General features: G+C 50.7%; 2 protein-coding genes across 5 annotated transcripts in view; one reads left to right on the top strand and one right to left on the bottom strand.

Moving 5' to 3' along the window:
- FAM219A (family with sequence similarity 219 member A) overlaps positions 1-10,554 on the bottom strand; it is an 87,904-nt gene extending 77,350 nt beyond the window's left edge. For 2 of the 4 annotated variants that reach the window (XM_038744336.1, XM_038744337.1), the window contains exon 1: positions 10,068-10,554. In XM_038744336.1, the coding sequence (XP_038600264.1) occupies positions 10,068-10,127 (60 nt within the window). In that variant the 5' untranslated portion in view covers positions 10,128-10,554. The remainder of the gene's footprint in view (positions 1-10,067) is intronic. The other 2 variants (XM_038744335.1, XM_038744334.1) reach the window with 2 other exon arrangements.
- Positions 10,555-11,033: 479 nt separating this feature from the next.
- DNAI1 (dynein axonemal intermediate chain 1) overlaps positions 11,034-17,988 on the top strand; it is a 195,462-nt gene continuing 188,507 nt past the window's right edge. Inside the window, exon 1 of the mRNA XM_038743923.1 lies at positions 11,034-11,281. Within this exon, the coding sequence (XP_038599851.1) occupies positions 11,252-11,281 (30 nt within the window). The 5' untranslated portion in view covers positions 11,034-11,251. The remainder of the gene's footprint in view (positions 11,282-17,988) is intronic.

The following is a 17,988-nucleotide window of genomic DNA, read 5'->3' as shown; positions in this document are numbered from 1 at the left end:
CCTTCTACAGCCCAGCCCGCACCCTCAGCTCCTCTGCCGCTAACCTCCTCACTGAGCCTCGTTCTTGCCTGTCCCGCCGCCGACCCCTGGCCCACATCCTCCCCCTGGCCTGGAATACCCTCCCTCCGCACATCCGCCAAGTTAGCTCTCTTCCTCCCTTCAAAGCCCTACTGAGAGCTCACCTCCACCAGGAGGCCTTCCCAGACTGAGCCCCCTTTTTCCTCTCCTCCTCCCCATCCTCCCTGCCCTACCTCCTTCCCCTCCCCACAGAACCTGTATATATGTTTACACAGATTTATTACTCTATTTTACTTGTACATATTTACTATTCTATTTATTTTATTAATGATGTGCATCTAGCTTTACTTGCATTTATTCTGATGACTTGACACCTGTCCACATGTTTTGTTGTCTGTCTCCCCCTTCTAGACTGTGAACCCGTTGTTGGGTAGGGACCGTCTCTATATGTTACCAACTTGTACTTCCCAAGTGCTTAGTACAGTGCTCTGCACACAGTAAGCATTCAATAAGTATGGCTGAATGAATGAGTAGCATCGAGAGAGAGAGGGGCCAGCAGGAGTCTCAGAGCATGAAACTCTGCAGCCTGAAAAAGAGGAATAAGGCAGAGGAGGGCAGGCCCGGCAACCTAACCTTCCGCTCCCTGCATGGAATGCCAGACTTGGCAAGTTCCTCTCAAACCAGGAACCCATCCCTGGGCTACAGGCACAGGAACATGTAGATTCCCCAGAGCACAATGCTCTAATGAAGACGGAGGTGGCTACCACCTTTGTAGGTTTAAGTACGGTCCTTTAGTCGCTCGACAAATAACAGATAGGATCCCAGGGAGTTTTGGCAATGAAGTCAAATGGGAGAACCCCTAATTGAACACCCACTCCCGAATCCCCGCCTTTCCTTCCAAGGTCCTAGGAGCCTTTGAAAGCTTTTTCGCTCGACACTCAGAACAGCAGTTTCACTCTGAATGCTCACATCAAGAATCCATCAAGCCTTCTTCGTACTCTCAGTCACAGTACCTCTAATTGCCGTGTCAACCAGTCAAGTGGAATGAGATACATTATAGGGTTCTGAAGCTACTGATGAGTGGAGAATAAGACAGTGGGGAAAAGAAAAAAAAGCCCATTAGAAATGGGAGCAATTAGGGAAAAAACCCCAAGAAACTTTAGACAACTTTCTCGAGTGTCTGGCTGTAAGAGTCTCTTAGGGCCAGCCCTATGGATAGCCGTTTACCTAAGGTGAGCTGCTTCAAGAAATACGACTGTATGCATGATCCTGGAGGAGTGGAAAGAGGATTTTCCATCCATTTGACTCTCCTGAAAAGGAGTGAAACGCTGGTGGGAGGCTGGTGGGGTTTTAGATCCATTTCTCATGTTGATTCAAGTCTATCAATTTATTTCAACCACGATTAAGCCCGGAGAGAGCACTTTGAAGATATGCCTTTGTTGTAAAGGGGCAGTCTCCCCTCCTCTGTTCCAGGACCTCTGGGCTCCCTCTGTCAGGAGACCTGCAGTGGGGTCTCTGACCCAAAATTATCAGCTGAAACATGGGGTTCCTGAGAGCCCCATCAGCCCCACTGGTTAATTTCCTTTCTTCTAAGTTCAAGATGACTATTAACATTTTGAATGTAATGAATGTTTGATGTACCATAAATGAGAGGTAATTCCACATTGGAGAGAATCCTCCAAAGGATTCGGGAAAATAAAAGCAGACAGTCATAAACAGGAGATATGGGTACACATAAAAGTCTCTCTCTCTCTTTTACTCTCTCTCCCACACCCCCCTGCTCCCCCCGGCCAAGTACTGTTTGATCCAAGGCTAATACTAATTTTAAGAGTTCCGTTTGGCCAGCTTTGCTGAAAAAAAATTCAAGTGAATATTTCCCTGGGATTTCATCCAGTAGGGCAAGGCTGATGGAAAAATCCACGCAAGCACAAGCCTTCCTTGTCCCCCAGTCCTTACAGCAGAAGGGGATCATGGCCTTAGGAGTCCCTAAAGCCTGGTTTCTCTGGCACCCCAAAGAGATGCACCCAGACAGCTGGATCTCCTGTGCCCTGGCCCTCCTCTTTCTCCTCCTCCTCCTCCTCAGAGGGGATGACAATGAAGCATGCATCAAGGCCTTATTTGCTTTAGTCCTGCCAGCCCATCCTGCAGTGGGTTTAGCGTAAACATTTCCTGAGCAGGGGGAAGGCTGAGCCGAGGGCCCACACCCCCGTGCTGGGGTTCCCTGTGCACTCGGGCCTAGAATGATGCAGATGTTTTCCAGGTCACCTGACTTTCTCACAATCCTGTCCCGGGTGGGGCTTTCGGCTGATTCTTTCGATCAACGACGGGTAATCCCCCAACTCCACCCGAGGACCGGTTGCGGGCCGCCAGAGGGAATCGCGAAATCCGAAGAGCTCTACCGCTGGCCACTGCAGAATCTATCGGCCCCAGGCTGGTGTGGCTGCGAAAGAGGGCTGCAGTGTGGCCTGGTGGAAAGAGCACTGGCCTGGGAGTCAGAAGACCTGAGCTCTCCTCCTGGCTCTGCCACTTGCCTGCTGTGGGAGCTGCAGTAGGTCACTTGATTTCTCTGTGCTTCTGGTACCTCTTTTGTCAAATGGGAATTAAATATCTAGCCTTCCTCCTACTTAGGCTGTGAGCCCCATGTGGGGCAGGGACTGTGCCTAATTTTGTTAGCCTGTATCTACCCCAACACTTAGTACTGTGCTTGGCATAGAGTCAGCGCGTAACAAATACTACCATTACTATTATTATTATAACCTGGGTCCTATTCCCAATTCTGCCATTTGCCTGTAGTGTAACCATGGGCAAGTCACTTCATTTTTCTCTGCCTCAGTTTCCTCATCTGTAAATTGGGGCTTCAATACCTGTTCTCTCCCCTTCTTAGGCTGGGAGCTTTGTATGGGACAGGGGCTTTGTCTGGCCTGATTATCTTGCATCAACCGGAGCACTTAGTACAGTGTTTGGCACGGAGTAAGCGCTTAACGACTTCTCCAGTTATTATTATGTTATCTTGTAAACAGCCTCATTCGACTCTTGATGGCCACCTCCAGCAAGGGTTCAGGAGGAGGGAGACAGAAAGCCTGATTCCCTTTTGGAAAAAAATTCCCAAGAATTGTGCACGAAAGTAAGATTGTTTCCAAGTATTGCCCGAAAAATTGTGCTAGGCCCCCTGCTCCTTCTCTTCACAGGGTTCTGCACGGTTTTTACCCACAGTATCTAGGGGAGCTGGAAGGAAGGAAGATGGTAAAGAGCCAGTCAGCCCACTGGGAACCCCTGTGCCCAGGTGGGAAGGGCTGAGGAATGCCAGGGCTCTCAGGGAAAATGGGTGGGCTAAGAGAGGCTGAGACCCCCCTCTTCTCCCCCCTTCAACTGAAAGGAGCGGGGTGGCCTAGTGCAAAGAGCACGGACCTGGGAGTCGGAGGACTAGGGTTCTTATTCCAGCTCCGCCATTTGTCTGCTGTGTGACCTTGGGCCAGTCAATTCACTTCTCTGTGCCTCAGTTATCTCAGTGGGGATTAAGACTAGGAACCCCACATGGGAGATTGGACTGTGTCCAACCTGATGATCTTGTATCTACCTCAGCACATACTACGGTGCCTGGCACATAGTAAGCATTTAATAAATACCATTAAAAAAAAAATCCTGCCATGCTGGGGCCCCAGGGAATACTACCTCCAGACAGAGAAGCAGCTCGGAAAACAGGCTGGATGGGGCAGGAGAATGTATGATCAGATTGCTCATCAAGTCAACGAACCTGAATCTTCTGGGTGACGTCCAGATGCTTCTGATTATTCTGATAATGATAATGTTTCTGATAATGATACGTGAGCCTGGGTCCAAAACTAAAGGAAAACACCCCAGAATCTAGACTCTCAGTGCTTCAGGTTCACTCTATTCTTCTGAACCAAATTCAAGCCAGATCAATGGCTGACTCTTGGCTTTCCGCTTTCTATTGGCCTGAGAGTCAGGAAGTTCTTTTTTTAGGTCCAACTCTAACCCTTCCTGCTGCAATTCAATTCCATTCCATATTGCTCTGTCCTCACTGGAAATGGAAGGCAGCTGACCTCATCCTTGTTCATTTGAGGCTCCAGAGAGCCAACCAGTTTCCCTTGACCCTCAGGGACTCTCTTGGCTCCTTGTTATACCTCGTTTTCGCCTGTCCCGCTGTCGATCCCCGGCCCACATCCTTCCCCTGGCCTGGAATGCCCTCCCTCCACACATCCGCCAAACTAGCTCTCTTCCTCCATTCGAACCCCTAATGAGAGCTCACCGCCTCCAGGAGGCTTTCCCAGACTGAGCCCCCTTTTTCCTCTTCTCCTCCCCATCCCCCCCCGCCTCTTTCCCCTCCCCACAGCACCTGTACATATATTTGTACAGATTTATTACTCTACTTTACTTGTACATATTTACTATTTATTTTGTTAATGATGTGCATATAGCTTTAATTCTATTTGTTCTGACGATTTTGACACCTGTGTACATGTTTTGTTTTGTTGTCTGTCTCCCCCTTCTAGACTGTGAGCCCACTGTCGGGTAGGGACCATCTCTATATGTTGCCGACTTGTACTTCCCAAGTGCTTAGTACAGCACTCTGTACACAGTAAGCGCTCAATGAATATAATTGAATGAATGAATGAATGAATGCTTGCTTCCTGAGGACTCCTGGTTTTTTGACCATCAAAGAGCCACAGTCTCCACTCTCCTAGCCAACTCCTGGAAGTGCTTAAGAACTCTGGGCATTTCTCCTGCAACATCTCTCTTCCTCTCCTGCTCCCGAGAGACAACAGAGTGAGTCATGGATAGCAGCAGCCCCACGCCCTGCAAAGCAAGTGGAGGAGGGCTGGGGTAATGCCCACAGATCCCTATTGCTTGGAGAGACAATGCTCTTCTCAGCACAGGGAGAAGATACGAACCAAGTCCTCTCCTAGAAGACTTCCCAGGAGAGCCTGGGATGGTCTGGAACATAGATGCCCCCACCCAGCAACTGACAGGGGCATTAAAGTTTCCCCCTGCCAAAAGGCACCCCTCTCTTTTACTATCATCATCGATGGTAATAATTGAGCGTTTGCTAAATGCAGAGCATTATGCTAAGTGTTTGAGAGAGTACAATAATAATAATAATAACGGTGCCTGGCACATAGAAAGTGCTTAACAAGTACCATAATCATTATATATTATTACTATATATATTATTATTATGGTACTTGTTAAGTTTTTATTATGTGCCAAGCACTGTTCTAAGTGCAGGGGTAGATACAGGGTAATCAGGTTGGACACAGTCCCTGTCCCACTTTACAGATGAAGTAACTGAGGCCCAGAGAAGTGAGGTGATTTGCCCCAGGTTACACAGCAGGAGAGCTGGCAGACACGTTCCCTGCCCATAAGGAGATTACAGTCTAGAGGACTTTACCGCAAAGGAAGGGAGGAGAATGGGGACTTGGGGCATCTTCTGGGGGGTTCACATGACCAGTCTCCGGCGGGGAAGGGTTGCTGAGGGCTTGTCAAGTTTCTGGGGCTGGGGGACCGCGATAACCCCAGACCATCGCTGATGGGGCATTCCATGGGCAAGTCCAACCTGCTCGCCTCCGGGATCAGCAGCCAGTACCTCTTTCCACACCTCCGACTAAGGGATGGATTACCTTGATCCTTAATTATATACATATCCGTAAAATATTTACTTATATTCATGTCTGTCTCCCTCTCTAGACTGCAAGTTCCTTGTGGACAGGGAATGTGTCCAACGACTCTGCTGTACTGTACTCTCCCAAGTGCTCAGTACAGTGGTCCGCACCCAATAAGGGCTCGATAAATACTGTTGCTGCAGTCACTGATTACACTTAAATTAAGGATGCAAAACTCTCCTCCCTCTCTAGCTTTCCCTCTTAGCAGAGAAGCCGTGTGGCAAAGTGGATAAAGCACGGGCTTGGGAGTCAGAAGCTCATGAGCTCTAATCCCGGCTCCGCCACTTGTCTGCTGTGGGACCTTCGGGAAGTCATTTCACTTCTCTCAGTTACCTCATCTGCAAAATGGGGATTAAGACTCTGAGCCCCAAGTGGGATAGGGACCATGTCCAACCTGATTTGCTTGTATCTACACCAGTGTTCAGTCTGGTGCCTGGCACATAGTAAGCGCTTAACAAATACTTCCATTATTTATTTTTCCCTTTGGTAAATACCAGGCTTCTCTTCCAGATCAACAATACCCACAAAGGTGTTTTTTGGATGTGTTTTTTTCTGGTGATCCCTCCTTCGGCTGACACGAAGGGCTCGTGCATGCCAAATACCCATCCTTCCTGGAGAGGAATGTTCTGTAGGGGTTGCCCTGGGTTACACTGTCACCTAGGAGTGTTGGTCTGATAACTGGATTAGCTGTGGAAGAGATGAAGTTTCCAACTGTGGCCCAGAAACGATAAAGACAGATTATTTTGCTGCCCCCCTCCCCCCCCCCCGCCCCAATCACCACTGGGGAAACCGAGGTCCGGCAGGAGGAAGTGATACAGCACTGCCTCAGGAAGTGAGGAGCGGAGAAGGGAAAAGAACAAGGCTTCCAGCCTTCCGCTCGTCAGCCTAGGGTCCCTTAGTTTTTATCCCTGCCAACAACTGCTTTGGATTTTGGGTTCAATTTCACTCCTGTTTCCCCACTTCACTTTTATGACCTAGGATATCAAGCCCCTCAGGCTACAGTGTTGGGATGAGATAAGTTCAGCAGACTGGCTAGACCCACATGTTTCCCATCCCTGCATGCTGCTCATTCCTACCAGGACAAGCTGCTTTCCAGCGGAGGGATGTGTGCCCCTTAAAGCCCCCCGAATCGGTGGCTCAGAATGGAGTGGAAAAGAATTGCAGAATGATTTCTATGGTTCCTGTTCTGAGGAACAACAGCCGCTGCTTCTGCTTCACTCTGCTGCCCAGATTGTTTTTCTAAATAACGTCATTCTGCACACCTCCTTCCACTCCTCAGAAACCTCCAGTGGTTACACGTTCCTCTCCACAACAAGCAGACACACCTGGCCATTGGCTTTAAGGGACTTGATCAGTTCTCTCCCTTACAGTACTTAACCACTCTCTTCTCCCACTACACCCCAGCTCTCATTCTTCATTCTCCTCCAGTTAACCTACTCACTGTGCCTCGCTGTTCTTTCTTTCTCCGCCGACCTCTTCCCTGTGCCCTTCCTCCTTCCTGGACCTCTCTCCCACGTAATTCCAACTGGCCATCTTCCAGCCCTTTTGAAATCCCATCTCTTCCAAAAGGCCTTCCCCAGTTAATCTCTCATCTCCCTATCCACCTATTAAATAATAATTGATGTCTTGTTTTGATGTCTGTCTCTCTCTCTTGTTTTGATGTCTGTCTTCCCTCTTCTAGACTGTAAGCCCGGTATGGGCAGGGATTGTCTCTCTCTGTTGCTGAACTGTACTTTCCAAGTGCTTAATACAGTGTTCTACACACAGTAAACACTCAATAAATACGATTGAATGAATGAAAAATTATGGTACTTGTTAAGCGCTTACTCTGTGCCAAGCACTGTCCTAAGCACTGGGGTAGTTACAAGTTAATCAGGTTGGTCACAGTCCCTGTCCCCGACGGGGCTCACAGTCTTAATCCCCATTTTCCAGATGAGGCAACTGAGGCCCAGGGAAGTGAAGTGATTTGCCCCAGATCACCCAGCAGACAAGTAGCGGAGCTGGGATTAGAACCCAGGTCCCCCTGAATCCCAGACCCTTACACTACCCACTAAACCACTCTGCTCCTCAATGGCCACGTCTACACCTCCTAATTACGGATGGGCTCACAACCTTCCATTTCACCTATGCCTGTGTCTTACATACTCTATTACTTAAGCCTCTTTTCCTTCTCCCACTGGTCTGGCAATTATTTCAATGTCTGTCTCCAAGTCAACTCAGGCTCTAGGGAGAAGGGATCGTGTCAACACACTCCATCACACTCCGCCCCTGAGCACTCAGTACAGCACTCGGCACACAGTGGGAGCTCAACAGATACGGCTGATGAATGGCTGCAGCCATCTCCTGGCGCTGGATCAATGAATTTTGAAAGATCTCTTTGAGGAAAATGCTACAATCTTAACACTCGTTCATCGACAGCTGGAGCGTCCCCACCGAGAAACCTCGGTGCAGCCCCAGAGTAAGGCACCTGCGGGCAACCGATACAATCTAAAGCGTTTTGAGCTAAAAAGCCAGGTGTCTGCAGCATTCCCACTTCACCTCCCTTCCTAGCCATCCTGTAAACACGCATTTTGTAGACCGAGCCCCGTGGCGTGACAGGTTTGACCGATGGTTCCTCGGAAATGTAGGCGGGACTGAAAACCAGGGAGGCCGGGACGCCAACTCGGCCTCAGCCAGCTCCTCTTTGCTCTGTTTCAAACAGGGATCCTCTCCCCTAACCCCTCGTGGGCAGGTGTCCTCCCGAATCCTGCTCTACCTCCGAGAGTATTCCCTTCCGGTCGCTCTCTTGATCAACTTTCCCTCTGCCCCAGGCCCCGACTCCTCCATACCCACCCCTGGAAAAGCCCTGAATTAGATTCCCGCCGGAAGGGCCTTAGAGAGAACAGGAGAAATGAGGTAAAAACCCAGACTCTCAGGAGGTCGCATCGCCTAAGAAAGAAAGGCCGGCCGCCTCCCCCGGGGCCTCGGCTAAACGCTCCGGCCGCTGACCCAAAGCCCCGATGGGGTGTCTCGGATGCCCACTGCCCCACTCCTGGGCAGCCCCCTGCCAAGGCAGATGTGGGCCTCAACTAAGGAGCTGTCACGGTGGCCAGGTTCCCTTTGGAGGACGAGGCCTTAACAACGATCGTGGCCCAAAGCTTCTCCGAGAAGCCCATGCCTTGCATGCAGAGGGGATCTAGTCACGGCTACCCTCCGTAAAGCCACGGAAAGGAAGGATGGGAAGGAGCAGGGAGACAGGGAGGAAACCCCTTAAATCCAGGGTCGCTGGTTCTGTCAAAGCTCAGAGCATCCCTCTCCTAAGACAGGCATCGGGCCAAGCTTCTCGCCCCCTCCCCATCCCCCTTGCCAGGGTTTCACCCTTGCCCCTGGCCAGACTTGTTTTCCAGGGAGAAGAGGTTCCTTCATTCACTTCAATCGCATTTATTGAGCATTTACTGGGTGCCCAGCACTGTACTAAGCGCTTGGGAGGCACTGGAGCTCGGGGATCCTGGGGTCCTCAGATCCCTGCCACTGCAGTTCCGGTAGAGGAGACCCTCCAGGAGATGCCACCCTGGTTAGTCTGTGCCAGAGACAAGATGGAGAGGAGGAAGGCGAGGGGAGGAAGAAAGGGAGGGATGGAGTGGTTGCCTGGCTCCTTCTGCCTCCCCCCTAGAGAGGGGGAAGGAGACGATTACATCATTCCCGGGCTGGCATCTGGCCTAGCAGAGCTCCCTCGCTCCCTCCCTCCCTAGGCCCCCCTAGACCTTAGCCCTCCAGCCTGGCACCCCCTTGCCCGCCTGCCCGATCGCCCTCCGGGCCTTTCTCTCTCCCCCGCCCCACCGACCTCAGCGTAGCGCTTCGCACACAGTGGGCGCTCAATAAATACGACTGACTGACAATGAACGAATGCATGAACCGGGTCCCCAGTGGGCCTCCGCATCCGCACCGCCAGCGACGGCCCGCTCTTGCCCCCCTCCATCCGTGCTCCTTCCTGAACGCTCGCTGGGTGCGGTGCACTGCGCTGAGCGCTTGGGAGAGTACACAAGGGCCCCGTCAGGGGCTTCCGTCCACCCCTCCGTGTTCCGGGCAAGGTCTGCTGATCGTTGCCCTGCCCTCTCCCGAGCGCTTAGGCCAGGGCTGTGCAGACGGTGAGCGCTCAGTAAGTACGAGGAAAGGAAGGGATGGATGCTCGGCTCCCTCGCCACACGGCTGCTGCCACCCTCCCCATGCCATCCTCCCCTCCCTTTCGGGCATTCGTTCACGCCATCGCATTTCCCGGGCGCTCCCTGGGCGCGGGGCGCTGCGCTAAGCGCTGGAACAAAAAGCGGGCAGGTCGCCCCCCGCAGCCCGTGCCAGCCAGGCCCTCCCCCGGGCCCCGCCATCCCTCACCAGCGGCTGCATCTCCGAGTGCGCCGTGGGCACCTGGAACCGGTCGATCTCCTCCATCATCGTGCCGGGGGGGCGGCGTGGGAGGGGCCGGGAGCCCCGCTCAGCCTCGAGGGGGCGAGGGACGGGACGATGCAGCGGCTGCAGGTGGGGTGGGAACGGCAACTGCTGCAGGGGCCGGGGCTGATGCAGGAACTGCGGCTGGTGCAGGAGCCGGGGCTGGTGCAGGAACTGCAACTGGTGCAAGAGCCGGGGTCGATGCAGGAACTGCGGCTGGTGCAGGAGCCGGGGCTGGTGCAGGAACTGCAACTGGTGCAAGAGCCGGGGTGGACGCAGGAGCCGGGTGGGAGTCGGCCTCTGCCCGCCTCATCCCTCGGTCGGGCCCGTCAGCGGCTCGGGGGTCTCCCTGACAGCGGGACCGGCGGCCGGGGCGGTGACTAGGCAACACCACTTCCGGCTCCGGGCCCCCGCCCCCAGCGGGCACCACCGGGGCGGGGCCCCCTCCTCGCTCCTTGTACTTCCCTAGCGCTTAGTCCAGTGCTCTGCACACAGTAAGCGCTCAATAAATACGATTGATTGATTGATGGATTCTCCACCGACACGGGTGGGAGGGATGGGGGCCGCCGGGGCTGCCGAACCAGGCGCGGGCGCGGGGGGGAGCCAGAGAGCGGTGGCGCCGTTGCCGAGGTAACAGCATCAGGACCGGACGCGCGAGCGCGGGTTCTAGCCCGTTGGGGCGGGAGGACACACACCACACACACACACACACACACACCACACACACAAACCGAGCACCAGGGAGGGGAGAGCACCGGAGCTGCCGATCCAAGAGCGGGCACGGGGGGGGGGGGGGGGGGGGCGGGGAGAAAAAAACCAGAGAGCCGCGCTTGCGCAGTGGCGCCGGCCGCCGTTGCCAAGGTAACAGCATCAGGACCGGGCACGCGGGCGCGGTTCCAGCCCGTTGGGGCGGGAGGACACACACACACACACACACACACACACACACACAAACACACATAATACACACCACTCTCCCCCCCCCCGCAAACGATGGGTCAAACGACTGACTGTTAAGGGAGAAATCGGTACTTCCGGCCGGTCGCCCGGGTAACAGACGAAGACTTCTGGCCCGCGGAGTGACCTCCCCCCCCCCCGCCATTGCAGAGTTGCCCTCGTCGCCCCCCAAGATGCCCCCGAAGGCGGCACAGCACAGACAGGTAATCCCTCCCTCTGCTCTGCCCCTCCCTCCATGGCACTTTATAATGATAATAATTATGATAGCGGTATTTGTTAAGCGCTTGCCGTGTGCCAAGCACTGTACTAAGCGCTGGGGTAGATACAGGGTCATCGGGTTGTCCCCGTCGCAAACCGTTGCCTGGGCCAGGACCTGAGCCCACTGTTGGGTAGGGACTATATATATTGTCAACTTGTACTTCCCAAGTGCTTAATACAGTGCTCTGCACACAGTAAGCGCCCAATAAATACGATCGATTGATTGATTGATTGACCTGTCACCTTCCCCCGCCATTGCCCAGCTTGTGGTGGATGGCTTCGCAAGATTCAGGCCCGAGCTACCGTGGCAATCCCTGCCCACCTCTTTTCGACGACCTGTACTTCATCTTTTGAGGAGAAATACTCCGTGATTTTCTCTGACCTGATGTAGTTGAGCCCCACTGGGCCCCGTTACCACTGTGAGGCTCCAATCCTGTCCGTGTCCACCGGGTGATAATGTCCAGACACCTGTTTAGAAACACGTCTAGTCCTATGTCCATCCTCAGTGGTAGATTGAGGGTTTTTCCCCCCTTATATGGGAAAATTTGCGCACGTGATGCAAAATGGTCCCTCCCTCCCACCCCCCACTTAGTTTGCCCCAGCACGGGGCTTCTCCTCGGTGGAGGAATTGTCCCGGAGGTTTCTACCTATCCGAAGGAGCCATTTCTACTCTCTTGATGATGGATTTCGGCCATTTGGTTTCTACCATATTTCTGTTTTCCAACAGTCCCTTCATGACAGTTTTGGGGAAATTAGGAGGCACTTTTACTCAACTATCTTTAGCCCCCGAGCCACAGACCCTATCCTATCAACTGCACCTCTCCAGAATAGTAGTCAATAAATACGATTGATTGCTTGGTTGATGTCTGGCCAGTTGCTTTCCCAGCCACGACATGACCAAGACCCGAGAAGCAGCGTGACGTAGCTGAAAGCGCATGAGCCTGGGAGTCAGAGGACCTAGGTTCAAATCCCTGTTCTTCCAATTGCTCGGCCAAATGCTTCATTCAGTCATATTTACTGAGCACTTACAGGGTGCAGGGCGTTTGTACTAAGTGCTTGGGGGAGTACAATATAACGATAAACAGGCAAAATCCATGCCCACAACGAGCTTACAATCTAGAGGGAGAGACAGACACTAATATAAATCAGTTACAGATGTGGACATAAGTGCTGTGGGGCTGGGTAGGGGAATGAATAAGGGGAGCAAGCCTGAGTGACTCAGAAGGGAGTGGGAGAAGCGGAAAGGAGGGTTTAGTCAGGGTAGGCCTCTTGGAGGAGATGTGCCTCCAATGAGTCTTTGAAGAGGGGGAGAGTCATTGTCTTTTGGCTATGAAGCAGCGTGGCTTAGTGGATAAAGCACGGGCCTGGGAATCAGAAGGTCATGAGTTCTAATGCCGGCTCTGCCATTTGTCTTCCGTGTGACCTGGCGCAAATCGCTTCACTTCTCTGGGCCTCGGTTACCTCGTCTGTAAAATGGAGATTGAGGCTGTGAGCCCCAGGTGGAACAGGGATTGCGGCCTACCCAGTTTGCTCGTGTCCAGCCCAGGGCTTAGTACAGTGCCTCTCACATAGTAAGCGCTTAACAAATACCATAAGTATTATTATTCTTATTATATGAGGAGGGAGGGCATTCCAGGCCAGAGGCAGGACGTGGGAGAGACGTCAGTGGTGAGGCAGACGAGATCGAGGTCTAGTGAGAAAGTTAGCATTAGAGGAGCAAACTGTAGGGTGAGTGAAGGGGAGAGAGAGATGGCATAGTTGTTCCTTTGAGATAACATCAAGGGAGAAATCTGTGGCATGGGCCTCGGTACCAGGAAGCACTCCTCTCCATCTCTGAACCCGTTGTGAGCAGGGAATGTGCCATTTATTGTTGTATTGAACTCCCCAAGTGCAAAGTACAGTGCTCTGCGCACAGTAAATGCTCAATAAATACGATTGAATGAATGAACTATTGTGTGCAAAGCACTGTTCAGGATATCTTCTGTGTGCAGAACACTGTTCTGGGTAACCAATGTGTGCAGAGCACTATTCTGGATAACTACTGTGTGCAGAGCGCCGTTCCGGACATCTTCCAGGTACAGAGCACCATACCAAAGTGCATGGGTAACCCATTGAAGAAGTGGACGATGCGATCCATCCTCCTGAGGATTGACAGTCTAATGGCTGTTCTTTGCTTCCTCAGCCTACCCCTGGGAAATATGAGCAACACCAGTACTCCCATTTTCTAGATCGGGAGACTGACATGGCCAAAACCTGCCCAATTTCAAGGGCTGAGCCGGATTAGTTTTCTGACCACCTATTATGGTGTGGGACATTTAAGGACACCTGCAGAAAGAGTGGAAGAAGTTACTAGCCAGGGACTGTGAAAGAAACTCTTCGTGATTGGAGACATCTGATTGAGTGAAATACTTTTTTGTCAGTTTCACCGCCAGGGCTAACCCAAGGCCCGCTGGCTGCGGAGCTCAATTTGACTCCCTTGGTAAAGTGGGAGATTGAAAAGCCGACACCATCCAAAGTTTGATGTTCCCAAGAATATAAATTCCCAAACTTGTGGGAAAGCGGCTTGTAAGTTAGCATCCCTAGGGTGTCCGCAATGAAGTGAGAGAGGCCCTGAGACTGCATTCAGTGTTTTCAAGTCTTTACTATGGAGATGGCATGTGTTTACGGAGCGGTGGCCAGCAGGATGTAAATACCAAATACCCAACCTCAAACCTTTGTCCCTTCCCCCTTAAATACTCCCTTTTCCTTTCTCTGCACTGTAATCGTTTGTCTCGCATGTCATCAAATTAAGTTTGACTGGCAGAAGCTGGAGTGGAAAAGCCTAGGGTTTGTAGCAGGAGGAAACTGTTTTTGCAGAATAGCCATTTATTTCCGGTCACTGAATTGCTTCCTCATAACACTGTGTCCTCAGTTAATCAATGAATTTATCAGTCATATTAACTGAGCATGTACTGTGCACAGAGCTCTGACTTATGTGCTACCAAGAGTACAAAATAAATAAAATAAATATTACCTGTATATATGTATATATGTTTGTACATTTTTATTACTCTATTTATTTTACTTGTACATATCTATTCTATTTATTTCATTTTGTTAATATGTTTGGTTTTGTTCTCTGTCTCCCCCTTCTGGACTGTGAGCACACTGTTGGGTAGGGACTGTCTCTATATGTTGCCAACTTGTACTTCCCAAGCGCTTAGTACAGTGCTCTGCTTACAGTAAGCGCTCAATAAATGCGATTGATTGATTGATTGACATGATCCCTTCCCTCTGGGAGCTTACAATAATAATAATAATCCTGGTATTTGTTAAATTCTCACTACGTGCCAAGCACTGTACTAAGATAATCAGGTCCCACTTGGGGCTCACAGTCTAAGTAGGAGAGAGAACAGGTATTGAATCCCCATTTTGCGGATGAGGGGACTGAGGCGCAGAAACGTTAAGTAACTGGCCCAAGATCACACATCAGGTAAAGGGTGGAGCTGGGATTAGGACCCAGGTCCACTGACTCCTAGGCCTATGCTCTTTCCACTGGGCCGCACTGCTTCTCTAGCAAGGGAAATGGATAGTCTCTAGCAAGGGAAATGGACAGTAAAATTCATTTCAGTTATGGAGACAGGGATGTGTGTGTATCAACAGCTTAGATGGCGTACAAGTGGAGATGAAAAATTAATCAGGGAAGGCCTCTTGGGGCCAGCAGGGTGGTCTTTGGAGAGGAAGGGGTGGATTCTGGAAATGTTGTGGAGGAAGAACTGATAGTATTTGGTGACAGACTGCATATGAGGGTTGAAAGAGAGGGAAGAGTCGAAGACCATGACGAGGTTAAGGGTTTATGAGGGAAGATGGTGGTGAGGTCAGCAGGTTAATGGTTCTCCCGAATTGCAGGGCAGCAAAAGACTATTACATCCACCCAGCATTGCCTGGCCCTCCCTGACTAGGCAGGATGCAGAAATAAATCTGTGATCTGTGACCTTTGGGCATTTGATATTCTCTCCATCCTCAGCAGTTATGTACATCCCTATAAATTATACATTATAAATTATTTACAATTATGTCCGCACCCCCCTCTAGACTGTAAGCTCGTTGTGGGTAGGGAATGTGTCCTCCAACTCTGTTGTCGTGTACCCTCCCAAGTGCTTAGTGAAACAACTTGACGGCCTAAGACAAGTGCTTAGTACAGTGCTCTGCACAAAGTAAGCACTCAGTAAATACTGATGATGGTGGTGATGATGATTAATGGAGGGAGGATAGAGCGTGAAAGAAAGAGGGAGAGAGAGAGAGAGAGAGAGAGATGAGATGTGGAACGCAACCTGTTAAAACAACATAGGCGTCTTAACCATCAGAGTGTCAAGACAGTAATAGTCTTCCCTTATATGTCAGAGAGACTTTGGACTGATCTATCTCTATCTATCTATTTATGCTTACTATGTGCAGAGCACCGTAATAATAATGATAATGATGGTATTTGTTAAGCGCTTACTATGTGCCAAGCACTGTTCTAAGCACTGGGATAGATACAAATGAAGCAGGTTGTCCCACGTGGGGCTTACAGTCTTAATCCCCATTTTACCGATGAAGTAACTGAGGCACAGAGAAGTTAAGTGACTTGCCCAAAGCCACACAGCAGACAAGTGGCGGAGCCGGAATTCGAACCCACGACCTCTGATTCCTCAGCCCGTGTTCTTTCCATTAATCCATACTGCTTGGTGCTATGGTGCTATGTGATTGGGAGAATACAGTGCAACAGTGTTAGCAGATATGTTCCCTGCCCACAATGAGCTTACAGTCTAAAGGGGGCAAAAGGGGGCAGTTCTTTGAGATTGGGCAGAAGGCATTACTGAATGAGGGCGCAGGTGCCCCTCCCACCCAAACCCTGTCCTGCCCCTGACTTTTCCATCACTGTAGATGGCACCATCATCCTTCCTGTCTCACAAGTCTATAACCTGGGTGTTATCCTTGACTTGTCTCTTTCACTCAACCCCCATATTCAATCAATCGTATTTATTGAGTGCTTACTGTGTGCAGAGCACTGTACTAAGTGCTCATATTCAACCTATCACCAAAATCCCGTAGGTTCAACCTTCACAGTGTTGCTAAAATCCACCCTTTCCTCTCCATCCAAACTGCTACCACGTTAATCCAATCACTTATCCTATCTGCCTTGATTACAGTATCAGCCTCCTTGCTGACTTCCCTGCCTCCAGTCCAAAGTTCACTCTGCTGTCCAGATCAGTTTTCTACAAAAACATTCAGTTCGTGTTTCCCCACTTCCCATCCACCTCCATGTCAAACAGAAGCTTCTTATGATCAGCTTTAAGGCAGTCAATCACCTCGTTCCCGCCTACCTCACCTCGCTACGCTACTCTCCGACCACGACCCGGCCCTCACACTTGGCTTATCTGAAGCCAGCCTACTCACTGTACCTTCATCTCGACTATCTCACCACTGAGCTCTGGCCCACATCCTGCCTCTGGCCTGGAATGCCCTCCCTCTTCATGTCCAATAGACAATTACCCTGCCCCACCTCAAAGCCTTATTGAAGGCTCATCTCCTCCAAGAGACCTTCCCTGACTAAGCTCTCATTTCCTTTCCTCACACTCCCTTCTGCATTACCCTGATTTGCTCCCTTTATTTCCACCCCCTCAGCTCCACAGCACCAATGTCTGTATCTGTAACGCATCTATTTATATTAATGTCTGCCTTCTCCTCTAGACAGTAAGCTTACTCTCCCAAGTGCTTAATGCAATGCTCTGCATACAGTAAGCGCTTAATAAGTACGAATGATCCAGGAGGCAGGGAACATGTCTATCCATTTTGTTATAATGTACTCTCCCAATGCTTCGCACAGTGCTCTGCACACAGTAAGTGTTCAATAAAATACAATTTATTGATTGATCAAGGATGCAGGGAACATGTCTCTCAACTTGGTTTTATTGTACTCTCCCAAGCACTTCGTACAGTGTTCTGTACACAGTAAGTGCTTAGTAAATATGATTGATTGATCGACCAATCAGGCGAATGGAGGAACTTGTTATGAATTCATCCAGGGACAGCAGAGGCTTTAGTGTCTATTCCTCAGCTTCAGATAAATTACACCATCCCTCCGGGGGTTACCCCACCACTGGAGAGACCCTGCTCTCCCTGGGCACCCCGACTCCTTAGAAAGCTTTTCCTTACAACAAACCAAGCTCGCATCTCCCAAAATGTCAACCAGTTTTCCCTCGTCTGTCCTCTGAGGAAAACCCTGGCATTATCTGAAGTTCTGAGCGCCTTGAAGCCGGGGGTGGTTGTGTGTGACATAATGGCTTGTGCTGCTCTTGGGAATCAAAGTGAATTATCAAGTTGAAAGGGACTTGGACTGGCTCCCTTTTTGCACCCCCACTCTCAGCTTCACAGCACTTATGTATATATCCATAATTTATTTATTTATATTAATGTCTGCCTCCCCCTCTGGCCTGTCAGCTTATCATGGGCAGGGAACATGTCTTCCAACTCAGTTATATTGTATTTTTTCCCAAGCGTTTAGTACAGTGCTCTGCACACAGTAAGTGCTCACTAAATGTAATTTATTGATTGATTTAATTGGAAATCCCAGCCATCCTCTTGCAATTGGGCAATTTCAGAAAGTTTTTCTAAGGCAAATTTTCCA

The sequence above is a fragment of the Tachyglossus aculeatus genome, chromosome 3, assembly GCF_015852505.1.
Source record: "Tachyglossus aculeatus isolate mTacAcu1 chromosome 3, mTacAcu1.pri, whole genome shotgun sequence".
Classification (NCBI taxonomy): Eukaryota; Metazoa; Chordata; class Mammalia; order Monotremata; family Tachyglossidae; genus Tachyglossus; species Tachyglossus aculeatus.
The sequence above is the reverse complement of the archived record's forward strand: the minus strand, read 5'-3'. Positions and strand labels throughout refer to the sequence as shown.